The 17567-nt window shown below is 50.9% G+C and overlaps 6 protein-coding genes across 6 annotated transcripts; 5 read left to right on the forward strand and 1 right to left on the reverse strand.

Annotated features, from left to right (window-relative positions):
* Nucleotides 1-86: 86 nt before the first annotated feature.
* ASPACDRAFT_39326 (uncharacterized protein) lies at nt 87-401 on the forward strand (the record flags this gene model as incomplete). Its single annotated transcript, XM_020200574.1, has 1 exon — nt 87-401. One exon carries the CDS (start codon nt 87-89, stop codon nt 399-401), a length of 315 nt encoding a protein of 104 aa, XP_020060047.1.
* Nucleotides 402-3415: 3014 nt separating this feature from the next.
* ASPACDRAFT_49802 (cytochrome and DOMON domain-containing protein) lies at nt 3416-4778 on the forward strand (the record flags this gene model as incomplete). Its single annotated transcript, XM_020202288.1, has 2 exons — nt 3416-3464; nt 3574-4778. The coding sequence occupies 2 exons, from the start codon at nt 3416-3418 to the stop codon at nt 4776-4778; spliced, it is 1254 nt and encodes a 417-aa protein (XP_020060048.1).
* An 812-nt stretch (nt 4779-5590) lies between these two features.
* ASPACDRAFT_75236 (putative cytosolic regulator Pianissimo) lies at nt 5591-10131 on the forward strand. Its single transcript, XM_020204397.1, has 4 exons — nt 5591-7492; nt 7544-9379; nt 9440-9606; nt 9670-10131. The coding sequence occupies exons 1-4, from the start codon at nt 5759-5761 to the stop codon at nt 9869-9871; spliced, it is 3939 nt and encodes a 1312-aa protein (XP_020060049.1). The 5' UTR covers nt 5591-5758; the 3' UTR covers nt 9872-10131.
* Nucleotides 10132-10188: 57 nt separating this feature from the next.
* ASPACDRAFT_49804 (putative ATP-dependent protease (CrgA)) lies at nt 10189-12333 on the forward strand (the record flags this gene model as incomplete). The annotated part of the gene is made up of 2 exons (XM_020202289.1): nt 10189-10268; nt 10851-12333. 2 exons carry the CDS (start codon nt 10189-10191, stop codon nt 12331-12333), a joined length of 1563 nt encoding a protein of 520 aa, XP_020060050.1.
* A 1362-nt stretch (nt 12334-13695) lies between these two features.
* Nucleotides 13696-15838, forward strand: ASPACDRAFT_111654 (uncharacterized protein). Its single transcript, XM_020195576.1, has 8 exons — nt 13696-13768; nt 13883-13956; nt 14016-14025; nt 14080-14151; nt 14226-14247; nt 14309-14361; nt 14414-14872; nt 14932-15838. Exons 2-8 carry the CDS (start codon nt 13931-13933, stop codon nt 15436-15438), a joined length of 1149 nt encoding a protein of 382 aa, XP_020060051.1. The 5' UTR covers nt 13696-13768; nt 13883-13930; the 3' UTR covers nt 15439-15838.
* An 80-nt stretch (nt 15839-15918) lies between these two features.
* On the reverse strand, nt 15919-17516 carry ASPACDRAFT_75239 (40S ribosomal protein uS9). The gene is made up of 4 exons (XM_020204398.1): nt 17364-17516; nt 17208-17230; nt 16770-16841; nt 15919-16622 (listed from the first exon to the last, which is right to left on the reverse strand). Exons 1-4 carry the CDS (start codon nt 17407-17409, stop codon nt 16332-16334), a joined length of 432 nt encoding a protein of 143 aa, XP_020060052.1. The 5' UTR covers nt 17410-17516; the 3' UTR covers nt 15919-16331.
* Between the last annotated feature and the right edge of the window lie 51 nt (nt 17517-17567).

The following is a 17567-nucleotide window of genomic DNA, read 5'->3' on the forward strand; positions in this document are numbered from 1 at the left end:
AACGCATCAGCAAACGCGACAAGAAGAGCCTGCACAGCAACTTCACCTCCATTTTAACCACCGTTACCAACCCACGGCGAGGGCCCATGTATAACACCGCCATTGATCAAGACACGAACCGGCGTTACGGCAGCAAGTTGACCGTTAAGGTCGGCAGCCAGGGTGTCATGAACATTGACCGGTGGTGGAAGTGGATCCGTCTGAACTCGCTCCGTCGCATCTTGCAGGGTGGGTTTGCCGCCCATTACTTCCAGGGAAACCGTGCCGTCCTCGATAATCTCCCCGTGATGGTGCGCATGAACTTCGCCTCTTCCTCGGATCGTAGCGCTGCGAAACGCGCCGCCAAATCCCGGAATAACCGCCGATGGGCCGTCCATGATCACTCCGATGAAGAATATTAGTCGAACTTTAGACCTTCGCGATATGCGCCTTTTCCTTTACTATGTTGCATGTCCTTTTTTTTCCTCTTTGGGGAGGAGGCTGGCTAAGAATAACAACTGACTCGGACGCGATTGATGATTGATGATGCTATGATGGAAGACCCCTCTGGCATTGGATTGATGCTTCCAAGCGAGACCACTTAATCAAAGCGATGACAGGTTCAGGATTCCAAAACAAAGGGGCTGCACGCCGGACTCCGCAGCTAAGTGGTCTTGCTTTTTCCTGAAACAAGGGCTACGCATAATCTGATTCCCACATGTGTATATCATGCTGTGGTCGAGCGAGATAATTACTCCGGACTGGACAATGTCATTCTGTATGAGTGAGTGTTGACGTGCATAGTCGTACAGTACATGACCTGCCTTCACCCTCAATTAGTCAGCTACCAACTTTCGATCGAAGGATAGAAAAAGAGAATGCGAGCCTGGTGTCTTGTATTTAGCATAATGTAAGGGTAGCATAGCATTAGGAGCGCATAAATAAAGTTTGTCGTTCTCCTTTCGCATGGGCAATGGACGAACGAACCCCTTTTGCGATGCGAAAGGGAATCGCACGGGTAAAAGCCTAACTGCTTACCATCCAAGGTTGCGTGGGTTGACTACTCCCCTATGTCAGGAACGGCAAAACCACCGTCTTGGAAGCTTGCAACAAATTCGGGTTCCGTCGACCGTGACCGTGGAAAAGGCCAGTATGGACTTGGGTAAACGAAAGAGAAAAAAAAAGGTTTTCCTCCATTGCCATCATTGGTTCCGAGCTTCCGGTGGCCCACCACTTGCTGCGATTTGCTGTGCGTAGAGGAGGAGCCTGCGGCGAGAAGAACCGCCCTGGATCGGTGTAAATACGACTTGTTCCCGAGATCCGATAACTTGGTCTTAGCTACGGGAGGCCGATGCTGATTGGCAGTGACGGCATTTCAGGACTGAACCATCCGAGTAAGACGAGCAGGTAGCCACCCAGCTTTTCAGGACGAACAGGGTCCATGATTGGCGCCAGGAACAATAAGCGGAGCAAGCCGGACGTCTCTCTGCGTCTCTGGGCTCCCAGCTTTCTGAACTAGTGCGTAGGTAAGAACTCAGTTTTTGTTGAAGTGGCGGAAAGGAATGACACGATGGTTTAGGGGAAAGCCATGTTGATCCCGGGGAGGAGGATTTAAGTCTGGAGACTAGAAAGAGGGGAGGAGAGAGGCGTCCCCCAGGGAGGTGGGGGGTGGGAGAGGTTGGAAGGGAACCTGAAGTTTACTGCTGAATTGGATCCAGTTCTTCACTTCTCCACATGAAATGGATATACGGGACGTAACCGTTTGCCGGTCCTTCCATCCAAAGCAACGAGCAACATGTTGGTCGAATCATAAGGCGTGATGGAGGCTGTCAAGGACTTTATGTGAAATCTAGAACAAGCTGGTCAGCCACTGCTGGGAAAGGATGCGAACGAACGTGTTGATGCCTCAGAACGGAGGTAGTACCAGTGCAGAAGTACTCCGTAGTCGGGAAAGGAGGTGGAAAAGACGGTGCCGGCGGAGGAAAGGGAAACACGTACACGGAAATGGGAGAGAGAGAGGAGGAGTTAATTGGAGAACAAAAAAAGGTCCAATTGAGTCCCGCCCACAATCCTGCGGTCTGATTGATCACCTGCCGTTCTCCGACCCAATGGTACCTTTAGTAGGTATCTGGTATGCCCCATCTCGACGGTTGAAAATCATGGATGCTGCACAATTGAATAATAATCATAATCATAATAAAAATAAATCAAAATAATGCCCAGCCTGAATGCTCCGTACAGTTTTCCCAGGCTTATGGCCTAGATGACTTTGACAGCGCTAAGACCGTCTACTACTGCCTAAGAAGGAGGAGTCTAATTTCAAGAGTGTTGAAGACAATAAGCTACCTTGGATTCGCCAATACCTGCTAGTATGATTCCAGGCATTGCAGTGACCTCTCTCATCCTGTATCCAGACAAACCCATGAAGCACAGACCATGTGGCCATTCCACGCCTAAAAAAATGCCCACACTACGTAGGAGTACGTACCAGGCAAGATACCCAGGTCCCAAAGAGGCGTGGCAGCCCCAGGGAACTTAAATCTGAAAAAGCCCGAGGATTTTCGCCATGATTGTCAATCTGGAAAAAACTAAAGGTACCCGCTTGCCGGGCATATCTATCTGACAATCTCCCATTCTGATTGACGATCTTCTCTCCTTTCGTGGGCTCGATTTTGCTTCCTATCGTTGCTCGATCTGAGTAAATGAGTAGTCCCGATTGTCACTCTCTTGAATTGCAAGTCTCTCCTTTCCTGGTCAGTTTTTATCCGGCCATCTGAAGTGGTGTTCGCCCGCATGGTAGTGTGTGATCGCCATCCTTCAACTCGTTGAGATTGTCATGCAGACGGATCTGTCGCATGGCATTTGTGGCAACGCTATGTGGCTTATGACAACTATATGCGATTTTATTATCCAAGTGCTTCAAGTATGACTACTCCTCTTGTCTTCTTGTTCGAGGATCTGTTCAGTTCCAGATCTCTCTATCTCCGTCATCACTGCTTTCACTCTCTCGCTATGCTCAACGCGAGAATATCGCGCGGACCATGCTCTGCTCTCACGTCATGTCATGGAGCAGTAGTAGAAATCCCACTTGGTTGTCGGTCGTTGCTGACAGACATTTTTGTGCAGTGATGCTTTTTGCCTCAATATACTTCCGAACACCAAGATCTCAGCAGCAAAGATCCCAGCCCTAACATACTCGAAGACACTTCCGTCACCAATAGCAAACCACGCCTATTCTTCGAGATCTCCAGCAGCAACACTCCTTGACATCAAACGTCTAAACCATTATTTATATTCGATTATAACTATTATACCAAACGACCTGAAATCGTGCTGCCTTCATTCTTTTCGACCACATTTACGCTAGATTTCTTCTGCCGCCTTCCCTTGATATCCAATCTGTAGACGGCCTGGTTCCGTCGTCATTACCGTCATTATGAAACCGTCTTCTTTCCTTATTGCTGCCGTGAGTGCGCTGGGACTTGGTAAGGCTTTCTTCTATGTGCAATACTACCCGGCTGACTTGCAGCTTCCCAGCACGCACATGTTTCAGCAGGGTTATCCATCACGATCAGAGGTCCTACGACTATGAAGATGTGTCCTACAGCATTGACGTACCTCAGAACACATCGTCCACAGGGTCAGGCCCTATCTATCTCCGGCTCAGAGCCCCGCCTGGCGTCAAATGGTTCGCATTGGGCCAAGGGTCGCAAATGACAGATGGAAACCTTTTCATCATCTACTCTGCACCAGATAATAACGTCACGCTCTCTACGAGGAGAGCAACCGGTCATGTCCAACCTCTGTACGATTCTAGTATCCAGGCGTACCTCGAGGAGGGATCTGGTATATTTGACGGAATTATGACAGCGAACATTCGCTGCGACAATTGCACGACTTTGGCCAACGGCAAGAGCGCTGTGGGAAAGTCCAGCTCGTGGTCTTGGGCATTGACTTATGGGCATCCACTGACGTCTACCAATGTTTCGGAGATGCTGTACCAACACGACTGGCATGGGTCTTTTACATTGGACTTGGAAAAAAATGCCGGTAACAATTTCTCCACTCCGTACTATGTTCCATTGCGCCTTTCATCCCATCATTCGCCTTACTCCAACCCGCAGCAGGTCAGCGATACCATTCTTCACAAAAAGCGAATTGCGCACGGCGTAATGACCTCCGTTGCCTTCGTTCTCCTATTTCCTAATTTTGCGCTCCTCCTATACATCGTTCCATCGCGCCGCACCGTGGCATGGATTCATGCCCCTTTGCAGGCCTTCGCCGTGCTTTTGGCTCTGGCCGGGTTTGGGGTCGGGGTTTCTGTTTCAAAGGACCTCCAAGAGCTCGGTGGCTATCATCCAGTTATTGGATATGTGGCCGTCGGCGGAGTCGTGATTATACAGCCGATGCTGGGAATCATGCAACACCTGCATTTCCGCAAGACTGGCACGTCGTCACTTTATGGAGTTTCGCATCGGTACCTTGGCCGCTTTCTCGCGGCCCTCGGAATTATCAATGGAGGAATTGGCTTCCATTATGCGGCCACAAAGAACCCCGATATACCACCCGCGTCGCCACTTGCTTATGGTATCATCTGTGGGGCAATGTTTTTGATCTATGTCGCTGTCATCGCCTGGCGTAGGCGCAAGAACAAGCGTCTTGCCGCCGGCAACATGACGTCGAAGTTTGTTGAAAGCAAAGGAACCTTGGCCAAAATGGACAACAGCAGTGATAGCACACTGGTCCAAATACCACACGATACCGCCGATGCGCCGCGGAAGAAGTCGTGGGAACCATAGTTATATGATGGTTACACCGGCTATTATCACGATCCTTATCAGCCCATCAGCCATTTTTGTACCACCAAGCGTACATTCCCGTTAGGTCTTGCATATCCGGAGTCTGTCCCACAGCATCTTGGAATATACTGATTCCCGCAATCTCTCTTTCATGTACTACGATGTTGCGTCGATGTAACAACTTCTTCTTTCTCTCAACTTATTTTTCTATTTCTTTTGGTCCTCTGTAATCCTACGGGATTCAACTCTATGTACATATCTTCTTGGAACGAACTAGGTAGTCATACATGATGTCTCATGAGTATGCTTTCGCAGTAGATTATAAACAGGTGGTTCACCAAAATGTGCGAGTTTTGCAAGATGGTACAAGTTATTATGACTGTAGTGGTGTCATGGACCTGGAACCAAAGAGAAAAGAAAAGAGAAAAAAAAGAAAGAATGAATGAACGAACCGACCACCCCTCATTCATTACGAACTTATCTCTGCGTGTTGTTGAAAGCCCGGTAGTTACGGGATGTGCTTGGCCTGAGGCGATAAAGCTGGGTTAGTCAGCCAACGGGCGCTGGCCAAGCCATGGATGAATCCAGGCTGAAACCACCAACAGTCGGATTTGAGAGAAACCCCGGTCAATGAAGCAGACAACTAGTTTTCTGGGACTAGTATCTTGAGTCTATCATCCGTTGCTTTGTGGTACATAACCAGGGTCTCATAAATCGCTCCTGACACTTCAATCGTCGCCGCCCTAGCCTCCCCAGCGTGACCGCCGCGAACCCGTCTCCCCTCTCCTCCCCTCCCTTCTAAAGTGCCCGCCGTCAGCCCCAGTTGACCGTTACCATAGCCTTTCCTCCTTCTTTACCCTCGATATCTGGCTGTCTCGGTAGCGCTTGTGGACTCTCTGCAAACTCAATGCAGCGCTTCATTCCTTATTTAAGTCGCGACAGGTGATAGTCACTCCCATCACGCGGCTAGATGGAGCTCTATGGCGTCCGGATATAACTCAGGATTCTCCGCGACATCAGTCCAGCATCGTGCCCTGGGTGATGGACCTTCATACTCCAGTCTGGAGAATGGCTCCGCGGACGGTAGCTGGGCCGAGCCCGCCACGAGACCCGGGAGAAATGCTCGCTCTGAATCTGGAGGCAGTGCGACCATTGGGGGCGTCCGGGGAGGCTCGTTGACCACCTCAGTCGGAGCCCCTGGAAGCTTTAGCTCTGAATTGAAGAGCATGAAGTCATCGCGGAGCACTACACCCCGTCCGGACGGAGCGCTGAATCGTCGACCGAGCAGCTTTATCGACCAGGATGATATGCCCACTACCGAGGAGCGACAGGCTGTGATTCGAGACAAGATCGCGAAGGAGATGAAAATTAAGACGGGAACCGAGAACATGCTGGAAGCGCTACTTGCGAAGAATCCGAAACATACGAAAGACCAGAGATTAAGAGTTGAGTCGGAGCTGAGTTCATCGAACCGCAGGCTTGCAGAGCTGCATCATGAACTCGAGGAGGAGATGCTACGTGCGCAGGCGCCGTCTACCCCACCTCGAAGTCGCCTGTCGACCCTCTTTCAAAGCAGCTCCATGCGTTCACCTACTCGCAACAACCCAACGATCGAGGAAGCCCAGATTCAAGAGGGCGAGGCGGAAATGGAGTCACCCACATATGTCCTTGCAGAAACACTTCAGGCCTTGGAAATTGAAGGCATGTCCCCGGATTATTACGTTGAACGTGCAAACAGTCTTGTGGAGCTGTTCAAGCGACACCCGACCTTAAAATACGACCTCGAGTGGTCTGTGTTCGGTTTGCGCGTGCAAATCATGCTTCTCAGCGACAATAAAGAAGCGGTGGCGGCTGGGTACAGATTGACACGCTACGCTATCGCGGACCGGAAATCCCTCCAGATCATTCGATCGTTCCATACAGATGAGCTGGTAATTCTGTCCCTAGTCAAGGAAAGCAAGGCGAGCATTGAGCGGGAGCAAGCTTTGAAGTTCGTCAGGGCCTTCTTGGACGTCAAGGACGGTGTGCGCGAGATTTCGCGTGCCGTAGTCAGGACCATTGTCTCCGTCGCGGAGCACTACGAGGATCGTCTTCGGAACATCTCTATCATGACTCTAGCTGAGATTCTGGTGAAGGATCCCGAATTGATAGCATATTCTGGTGGATTCGCTACCCTTCATGACGCCTTAGCAGAAGGAACGTTTGGCGCCTCAGAAAGTCTCGTAGCGAGTTTCCTCCATGTTCTCGATACCCCCCACAGCAGGAAGCATCTACGAGGAGGATGTGAGTTAGAGGCTGTTCTTGCACCGTTTACTGACTCCTTGTCGGACTCGGTCCGCAATGGGCGCTTGAAGTCTTCAGCTAGAGCTATTTCGGCAATGCTCAAGACATGGCCGGGCTTGATTATACTCGCAAGAAACGGAGCCAAACCTTTGCAATCACTACTCGACTCATTACATTATCCGGACCCGCAGGCAAGAGATTTGATCATGGAACTTTTGTTTGACGCATTGAGAATCAAGCCACCATCATGGTCATCATCTTTCCTGGCTGGACGAAGGCTCACAACTTATGGACGGGTGGCCAACCTCAGAACAGAATCGGACACGAAACATATTCAAGCATTCTATAACGATGATGGTAATCGATTCGATTTGACGGCGCATTTCTCAACGTTGATTCTTGCCACCCTTGTCGAGGCCGGGTTGTCGAAGGTTCTTAAGGTCATTCACGTGAGACTACAACCAATGCTGATACAGATTTAGGCACTTTCGGATCTCATCGAGGACGAGACAGACCTGTCACTCAGGCGCAAAGCCACTCTACTCCTTACCGAGGTATTGAAATTAGCGCATCATTCATTGCCTCAGCATATCAGTGCGAAGCTCCAAGTTCTGCCCCACCTCCTGCCAGCTGCCATCAAATATGATGTCGAAAACCATGACATCTCCACTTCGACAATTTATCAAATAGACAGCATCAATAGAACATTGGCTCGTAGCGTTCCAAACGGCGCGGGACGTTACAATGTCGAAGTGGACATTTCCGCTTCTCTCCTCACTGTTGACCAAGGCAAGGAGAAGTTGAGCCCTTCTATGGATGAGACGCAGTTCCGCAACGCCATCCTGGAGACGCATGTTTTGAACACCGTCAACTACCTGAAATGGAAGTGGGACCTGATTCACCGCATTGTCGAGGGGCCTTTGACCAACCCCAAGCGGCTGGAAGAAGCTATCAAAGGCTCGAAGTTCATGAAGCGACTGATCGGATTCTATCGACCTTTCAAGTACAGATTCTCCATGCTACCAAACACGAAGCCAAACCAGCGTTATGTTCGTACAGGGTGTGCACTAATGCGCACACTCGTACAACTTCCGGAAGGGACAAAATACCTGGCCGAGAACAAATTTTTGAGGCAGGTCGCCGAGTGTCTTGCCCAAGTCGATCGCATGAGTGGTCTCACATCGTCTGCTCCCCTGTTCTCCAAAGAACAGATGGCTAGCACGCTGAGCGGAGGGTACTTTGCTATACTGGGAACGTTGAGTAGTGACGCGAACGGGTTGGCTATGATGGAACGATGGCATATGCTGAACATGTTCTACCATATCGTTGAGCTTCGAGATCGAGACGACCTGATTCAAACTCTTCTTGGGAATATGGACTACACCCAGGAAAGTCATCTCAGGGTCATTCTGTCCAAAGCCCTAACCACTAGTTCCAAGGAGATTCGAATCTTCGCGACTCGACTCCTACGAAAGTACGCTGTTGGAAATGTCTCTCTCCCCGCTCTAGCATCTGCTGGTAACAATGCGGACTGGGTGGTCAAGCTTCTCGTCACCCAGCTTTACGATCCCGACGTGTCTGTTTGCCAAGTGGCTGTGAAAATCCTCGAGGAGGCATGTAACCAACGCCACTATCTCGAATATGTGGTGAAGTGCCGGCCATCGCTAGATCATTTAGGTGAAATTGGGGCGCCATTGCTCCTACGATTCTTGTCCACCTCAGTGGGCTACCATTATCTCGATGGGTTGGATTATATTACCCAGGAAATGGATGATTGGTTTTTGGGTCGGAACGATGCTTATGTGGGCCTTGTTGAAGCAGCCCTCTCGCGTGCCTATGTTGACCAGCCACGGAGGAGTAGCTTTGTCCCTGAAGATCTGGTTGATCTTCAAGACATTGGACTAGTGCCGCCCCATTTCTATAGAGAGCTCGCCCGCACCGCTGAAGGATGCAAGCTTCTAGAGCACTCCGGTCATTTCAATGAGTTTGCTTGGACAATTCGCGATTTTCAGCTGGACGAAGAAGACACGGAGGCTCTTCTCAAGGTCAAGGGCTGTTTGTGGGCTGTGGGTAACGTCGGCTCGATGGAACTTGGTGCGCCGTTTCTGGAGTCAGATATCGTTCAGCATATTGTGAAGATCGCAGAAAGTGCGGAGGTCCTCACGATGAGAGGGACGGCTTTCTTTGTTCTAGGGTTGATCTCACGTAGTCGACATGGTCTCAAGGTATTGAGAGACTTCGGCTGGGACTCCGCTCTTGATCACAAGGGGAACTCGCTGGGCCTCAGTCTTCCCACCGACTTCAACAAGCTCTTCCTGGTAAGGAACCCACTCTAGATGATCTACAGAGGTGCAGTGACTGATGAGTGGCAACTATAGGTCGACTTTCCGTCGCACTCTAGGACCCGTGAGGCCAAGCGCACGTCTCAAGAGAGGTTTAAGGAGGCCACTCTCGATCCGGATCCCGCCAACCAGAAGATCTTGAAGCTCATAGTAGATATGGGAAACACGGTTCTATCGAAGAGAGCAGCGAATGATCTCAATAAGTAAGTGACATTGTCCGGACCATTCATCCAGATCCCGGGAGCTTACGCTCTAAACCTTTATAGCATCAAATCGAAGCAACCAGACCGGTTCTACCAGCCTCACCTCTTTCGCAAGACTCTCAATATTCTCGAGAGCCATCATTTCCGCTTGCCCGCTCGCCGGTTCGCACTTGATCTGTTCGATAAAAGCGTCCTGCGGCGCATCGTTACCGAAGATGATTCAGATACCGACTCAGATACTACCTCATCCCAAGTTTCTGGATGACGAGTCTCCGTGGGCGTGATATGAAGTCGCGCCTTCGATAGCACGGTCCGACCTCACCGCGCGGGTCGGAACAGCTATGCGCAATCCTCTGGTCTGCTCTTACCTTCATGTACTCGGCAGCAACACCATCTCTTCCAATCTCCTCATCGCTTTGGCCTTGGCGTTGGACGGTTCAGTCATGAGCAATGAAAGGATGCTAGCATTTTCATTTTTGCTCTTTTCTACCCTGATTACCCCGGCAGTTATTTTGCTTTTTTCCCCTACATAAGTTGATGCAGTTCGACCCTCTGCATCGTCAATGACTAAGTCTTTCAACGATGGGCCTGGGGAGCATTCTTGTCATATCACTCCTCAACTTATGGTTCACGACGAATGTTCTTTCCTTTCTCCGGCATATGTATGTACTGTATATACACCAAGCACGAGCGTTGATGTCCGTAGATAACCACTTGGTGTTCCCTCGGATGCACAGACCTCAATTCTAATAGAAGACGTAGAATATCGATTTGAAAGTACCACATTTACTCCCTTTAGCTACAAGAATGGCTCAGACAGAACAGACTGGTGAGTCAAGTCGAGCCATTGATTAGAAGTTCGGGTCCCTCGATTGACTGCGGGGGAGCTAACCCAAATTACCCAGCTTAATCCCCGCGGCTCTCCGCCCACCTGGAACAAAACAAATCATTCTCTATTTCGAGGCCTGAACCTCTGCCGTCGCTCTTGCTACATTTCAAGCAACTATTACACCTTTCACACACCAGAAACTACCGTCGCTCTCACGAACCATTCATCTTTTGCACTTTCCGATGGAAGATCCCGACGCTGCGTCGGCATCTCTACACGCCACTTCCGGATTGGACGAAGATCACTCCCGCGGCATGAGCGGCGCAGCGTCACATGCGCTGGGACCCGAGCCGTCACCAGCAACCGCGAGCGTGACCGCCGCATTTCCTGTTCTGCCTCATGCGGTGATCCAAAGCATACAATGCGCACGTTGTTCCAAGATCCTTCGCTCGCCGTTGCGGCTTCCATGCGGAAATTCGATCTGCCGGTCATGTCTCCCGCCGATTTATCAACGTACGGGTATCACGTATCCCGCGAACGAGGAGCGGAAGCATGGATTCTTATGCTACTGGGGGAAAGCAGATGCGTGTTCCGGAGAGCATTGCGTGGGTGATTGTGGAGCGGATGTCTTACTGAGTCGACTGGCCGATGTTTTCGAGGAGGTTCTGGCGGACGACTGTGGAGATGGTTCCAGCGAAAGCGCGTCTACATTGACGTGGAAAATCTCCCGAGATCCACTACAGGGACTGACCACAGGGGTTGGGTCTATCGGGGCGGATCTGCTGAAGGGCGTCTACCGTCTAGTCAAAGAGGGCCGGTTCGATTATGATGCGTCGGAGGTACACTATTCGGTCGGAGACTCGGCTGCTGACAGCTCAACCCAGCGCTCATATACGAAGCTCAAGAATGCGATCAGGAATGAGTTGGACTGTCAAGTGTGCTACTCGCTTATACTGGATCCGTTGACTACGCCATGTGGCCACACGTTCTGTCGCGACTGCGTCACTATGGTGATGGACCACAGTGATCTCTGCCCTGTTTGTCGCCGGAAGCTCAACTTGTCCTTAACTTCCCGAAGAGAGCCCAGCAATCTGAGGATCTCGAATATCCTGGAGACGCTATTTCCCGAGCAGTTGGCGGTGCGGAAAGATGGCACTTCCGATGATGTTGATGACACGGCCGCCGCCGACGGTGAACAAACGCTTCCCCTGTTTGTGAACTCGCTGTCTTTCCCTACCATGCCTACCTTCCTGCATATCTTTGAGCCTCGATATCGCATAATGATGCGGAGGGTCATGGAGACGAGGGGCAAGAAATTCGGCATGGTCATGTACAACCGTGGCAGTCGGCCTCAGCCAGGATTGGGACGGTCTGAGTTTATGCAATATGGTACAGTCTTGATGGTTGATCGCTATGAGCTTCTGCCAGACGGTAGAAGTCTGGTCATTGCCACTGGCGTCTCCCGATTCAAAGTAAGCAGCTCGGAGGTGGTTGACGGCTATCATGTTGGCAGGGTACAACGTGTGGAAGATCTGCCAATCACTGAAGAAGAGCGACTTGAGTCATTGGAAACCTCAGTCACAATGGAAGCGCCGCCGGCGGCAAGTGCTGATCCTGCAGATACCCCTATAGAAGTCCTGCCGACCCAGCAGCTATTCCAATTGGCTCTAGACTTCATTGACGAACAACGTCGTAAGGGAGTCGCGTGGCTTCATCCACGCGTCCTGATGGCCTACGGCGATGCACCCACTGATCCCGCTCTGTTCCCATGGTGGCTTGCTAGCGTCTATCCTTTGTGGGAGGACGACAAATATTCATTGTTATCAACGACTAGTGTCAGAGACCGGTTGAAAGTTGTTGCACGATGGGTCAAAAAGTCAAGGTCTCGAGAATGGTAGGTAGAGGCACTTGCCATCCAAACCTGAATATTGTTCTATGTCACTCACAATGGTCTACTAATCAGGCTGGCCGGTTCTCGCCCATCTTTCTCTTCTGCCTTATGACTAGCCGTCCCTCTGCTCATCTTCTCCCTTGTGCCATTGATTCTGGGTCCTGGTCTATCATTCTTACCGCCACCGACGGCGGTCTTCACGTCGTTCACACCGTTTACCATGTCGGTCTCCATTTCCTTTGGGAATACTCGTGCATCCGAGACTTCTCGCCAGGAGCCGGAGCAAAATCGGGACTCGGAGATGTACATCCCGCAGACCTTGGTATTAGGAATCTTCCTGGCGATATTTGTGACCCAGATTGCCATCAACATCATTCAGATCAGGCGCGCAAGACAACGGGGTGTAGTAGGGGGTGGACGAAATACGAACCTAGGAGCTGTAGGAGTCGAAATACCAGCTGAGCGAGAAGATGAGCCTGGGGAAATTGATGTTGATGTCGCTCCCGGCGAGACTGGATGAAGGGCTAATGACAGTAAGCCACCAGTGTGGTTTGAGCGAAGCAAGCGATCGCTTTGATATTCCGAGGTTTGATGTCTTCGAAGCAGAGAATCATCAAATCACCCAGCATGAACACTATGCAGAGGCATGGTCCCCAGAAAACACGAAAGTGGTCTCGGTTTTGCACCTGCTACCAGCAAGGCGGTGGAACCTGAAGCCCGCTGCTTTGACCAGTCCTGAAATGCGATCATCCTAATGCCAGCCATATAGCAGCAGCGGTGGCTGTGTATCTCGTGGTGTGTGGTGAAGCGTGAGTGCCAGGAGGTATTTTCCATACTACACAATCTATGCGAAGGGTAGTGGATATGAAAATGATACCCAAATCACGGACTTAGTTCAAATATGATTACCTTTTTGTTTACGCACCAGCATACATGCATCAATCCTATCCCGACCGAGACACATGAAGCGTAGACTAGAGCAGCAAAGTAACTCAGTTGCACCTTGGGTCGAGGCCGTGCCACCCCGCAATCCATAGGTACGAAAAAGAACAATGTTGTGGCGTAAGAGGGATCTAGCAAGATACCCCGGTCACTTTAAGAATCCTTGACCCAAAGGCATTGTAGTAGTTCTGACCTGTCGAACATGGCGCAGCCACGATTTGCCGCTTGAAAGAGGCATCCGGAGCCATTGGTCACACAAGCGCTGGTAGTAAATAGTCAATGCCTGGACAGTTTCGAGACATCGAAGAGGTGAATGGAAACCGCGTGAGCTCGAAGAGCTGGTCGTTTGCGCCTGCGCAAACGAGACCACCAACCCGTGTGAAGTGGCGCGCTGCGATATCGACTTCCTTCTCTCCTGCTTGCTTTCCCCTCCTTCACACTATCTCTATTCCCTTTCACTTTTTTCCTAAGCTTGTCCAGCATTCTCCATTTGCTCTTGAGTAAGTTACCTTTCTGTATCCTTCCTCCCACCCCTACATTACCGTCATGGTCAATACTTGGACCGTCGATCGCTGGTCTCGACTAACGCAGCACGCAACACACCCACTACACAGGCGTCCGTATTAGCCACCATGTCGGCGTTTGTTTCTTCTGGTAATAAAATGGATTCGGTGTTTCCTGCTGGAAGGTGCGTCTCTTCTCCCTCAGCGGTCCAGAACTAAATGCACATAACTCATGCCTCGCTAGATTGGATGCCGTATGTACAGGACATCGATCCACTGGCCGAGTAACTGAACGCTGTCGTATATAGATCCAAGCCCTCCGAAACCTCCCGCCCAATTCAAACTCCGTGACCATCTCCGAAATCGAATACAAGCGCCTGGTAAGCATTGCACCAAATCAGTCTTAGCCTTTTGAGAGCATCGCCGACTAACAAGCTGTTGCTGTTGTTCCCAGCTCCAAGCGTCGCAGCAGTTCTGTACGTTGCTTGCTGGTGTCCTGTGGGTCCCGCAATTCTATTCTAACCTCGAATGACCCAGCCAAGTTGAAGAACTCGCTTCTCGAAGGGGGCCTGTCGCAGGAGACTCTCGATGTGAGAAATGTCTGCATGCAGGTCTACGCTTTTACCTACTGATTTCGTGCAGATCTTGATCTATGGCCCTCCCTCGACTCCTCCAGGTACTGGAGGCCACACAGCAGGTACCGCGTCCCCACAGCGAGGGCATACAAAGCGTGAAACCGTTCCACGTCGCAGAAGCTCAGACGAGAGCTCCGATCTAGATGCTGCATCTGAAGACGACCACGATGATGCCACCTCAGTCGACTCGCCCACCAGCGACGGAAAAGCAGAGGACCACGACGATTCATCCAGGAGCGAGGCATCTGCGGCGACCCCTACTGATCAACGCACTGTGATGATCCGCAACCTGCCCGACCGCGTCACTTACAGAGACGTTGTCGACGCTGTGAAGAGTGGTGCCCTGGTTCATGTCTACCTGAGGGCTCGTGAGCGGATTGCAAGTGTTTCATTTGTGGAAGAGGCTGCGGCCCGGTCCTTTCTGCAGCATAGCAACACTCACGGCCTGTTGGTGGCTGGCAAACGCGTAAGTGCAAGTCTGTTGGTTGGAGACACACCCCCGCTAAGGCTCATTTATCTTGCTAGGTCGAAACGCTGTGGAATGACCGGCAGTTCTACGTCCCTCCCTATGTCAGAAACAAGATCTGCAATGGAGCCTCGAGAAACCTAGTTCTTTACAACGTGCATCCGAACGTCACCGAGTGGGTCATCCGGAAAGATCTGGAGCATATCCACAATCTTATCGTAATCTCGGTTAAATTCAACAATGGCAATGCCTATATATCCACCAACTCCGTGCACAATGCCCTGTTTGCGCGATCTTGCATGATGTCCCGTTTCACGTACAAAGGTACGAGAATTGGGTTCTATCCAGACGAGTGTGCGCAATCGCAGGGTAAGGTACCCATCGGACCGAGACACGGAGTGCAAGATGCTTCGGCTGGGAAATCCACATCGGTACTCAACCGCTTCCATATCCTGTCCCTTGATGGGGCTGATGACGATGAGAGCGAAGATTACGATGGCTATGGTGGAATGAGCGGTCGCCTTAACGGCAACGTCCGCTGGACAGACAACAGCGTTTCTGCTTAAGGCCTTCAAAGCACCCTCTCGACCTTTGCTTGCCTCCGTTCGCTGAACGTCTTCCGTATCATGTCATCGGTGGTCTACTGCATCGAACAATCTGTTGCATCTGATTCGGTACAGCGGTAATTGGAGTTTAGGTCAAGAGCATGCGAGTGTGCGGGGACATTGCATCAATGTCATGTTTGCGCGAATCAGAACCGGTTCAACTGGTGTCCGTAAGTTGTGAGGCGGGAACGATTACATAGAGCTGGGATGGGAGGGGCGTTTGTGTCAAAAGGGCTCCTCAATCTTACGTCGGGTGCGGGTCGTGGTTTCCTTTTCCAAGATACCTTAGCATACTGTGCTTTCCTATTAAGACAGCATACTGATAGTCATAATATCCAGCTTGGGGTCCCGTGTGGGCAGCTGATCATTAGATAAGTTTGAACAGAAGCTAAAGCTTAATCCAGTTTTAGGCTGAGAGACAGATAGACAAAAAAAGAAATCGGGTGATATTTCAGATAATCCTGGCCTATACTAATTTCAGAGCCAGCATTGCACCGTTTCAATCCATACAACCACTGTGACAACCCAGACCTTCCTCTATGATCGAATTGTCCAGTGGCGGACATGGGACCACACCGCACCAGATCTCTCTCCACCCCAGAGTACAAACCGTTAAGACGACACCATTCTGCGTATCCTTTTTACCCGTCTACCAGCCCGCGCCCATGCCTGAAGAGATCAGAAAATGGAGAGAGGGGGCGGAAGAAGCAAACAACTTTTTTGAAAAACACTTCTCTCCGGACCGAGCCCACTTGTTCCTGGATTCGTGACAAGAAAAGAGAAGCAGCCACGGAAGCGGAAGAAAAAGTGAATATAAACAGGCAAAAGAATACCGAGAAGAATTGGGGAGCCGTTTAACGGTAGGACTTCTGGTAGCGGGAACGAGCACCGCGACCACCGAACTTCTTGGGCTCCGTGCGACGGTTGTCGGCGACGAGGAGTGTGCGGTCGTACTGGACAAGAGCCTGCTTGAGCTGGTTCTTGGAGTGCTCGTCGACGTACTTCTGGTAGTAGGCGACGATGGACTTGGCGATAGCCTGGCGGATGGCGTAGACCTGGGAGGTGTGACCACCACCGGTGACGCGGACGCGGATGTCGACGCCGGCGAACTTGTCGGCACCGACGATCAGGAGGGGCTCGTAGACCTATTTTTTTGTAGGTATTCGGGTCAGAGATTGTTTCGTCCTCACTTATATATCTTGATTTGCGACGTGGGTGGGTGGGTTTGGGTCGGAAGAATGTTTGGGTCATGTAGATTGGGGCCGGTAGAGTTTGGAGGTGTGGATATGTACCTTGAAGCGGAGGATCTCAGGCTGGACCAGAGAGAGGGGCTGGCCGTTGACCTTGATGAGACCCTTGCCTTGCTGTTGCCATTGTTAGTTTCTTTCGATGTTTTCTTCGCCATTTGCGGTTTGGATGGGTTTTGTCGGGTGGAAACAGATGGTGTCGTTCGTTCGTTCTTTCGTGCGTCCGTTCTGCATCGTTGAAAGTCCATTCCTCCGCATATCTTCTTCTATTTTGAATGTTTCCGATGTAGTCGCATGTTCCCTCCTCTTACGTCGATGCTTTCCATTTGTTGGTAATCTCATCCCCTTCCAATTTCGATATCACTTTCTCCTCTGCGAATCCCTTTTTCTTCCAACTTTTCGATTCGGAACTCGCGAACGAACGACACCGGATGTTGTAGTTGTGTGTAGAATTTTGGAAATTGGATATAGTGTTTTGCATACCTTGCAGTGGGCGACAGCGGTGGCTATAGAAGTGCAAAGGTCAGTTCCATCTATCCCAAAGGTTGTGGCGCATCCTCCTCCTCCAGTGCTCGCGACCCCATCTTTCCCTCTTTCCTTCTTTGCTATGTCCAAATCACCAAATAAACAAAAACTCACCCGTCTTCTTCTTGCCGAAGCATTGCACACTCGGGACGGAAGCCATGATGTCTGAATGGCCCTGTGTTGCTGGGGTGGGTGGGAAGTACGTCGGGTGGGAGAGAGGGTGCGTCGTCGTCGATTGTCGTCCGTCGTTTTCCTGTTCGCGTATTAATTTTCTTCCCAGGGCGGGCTTGTGGCAGGTCGCGGCTGGCACGCACCGTG

Source organism: Aspergillus aculeatus (assembly GCF_001890905.1).
Source record: "Aspergillus aculeatus ATCC 16872 unplaced genomic scaffold ASPACscaffold_2, whole genome shotgun sequence".
NCBI classification, from domain to species: Eukaryota; Fungi; Ascomycota; class Eurotiomycetes; order Eurotiales; family Aspergillaceae; genus Aspergillus; species Aspergillus aculeatus.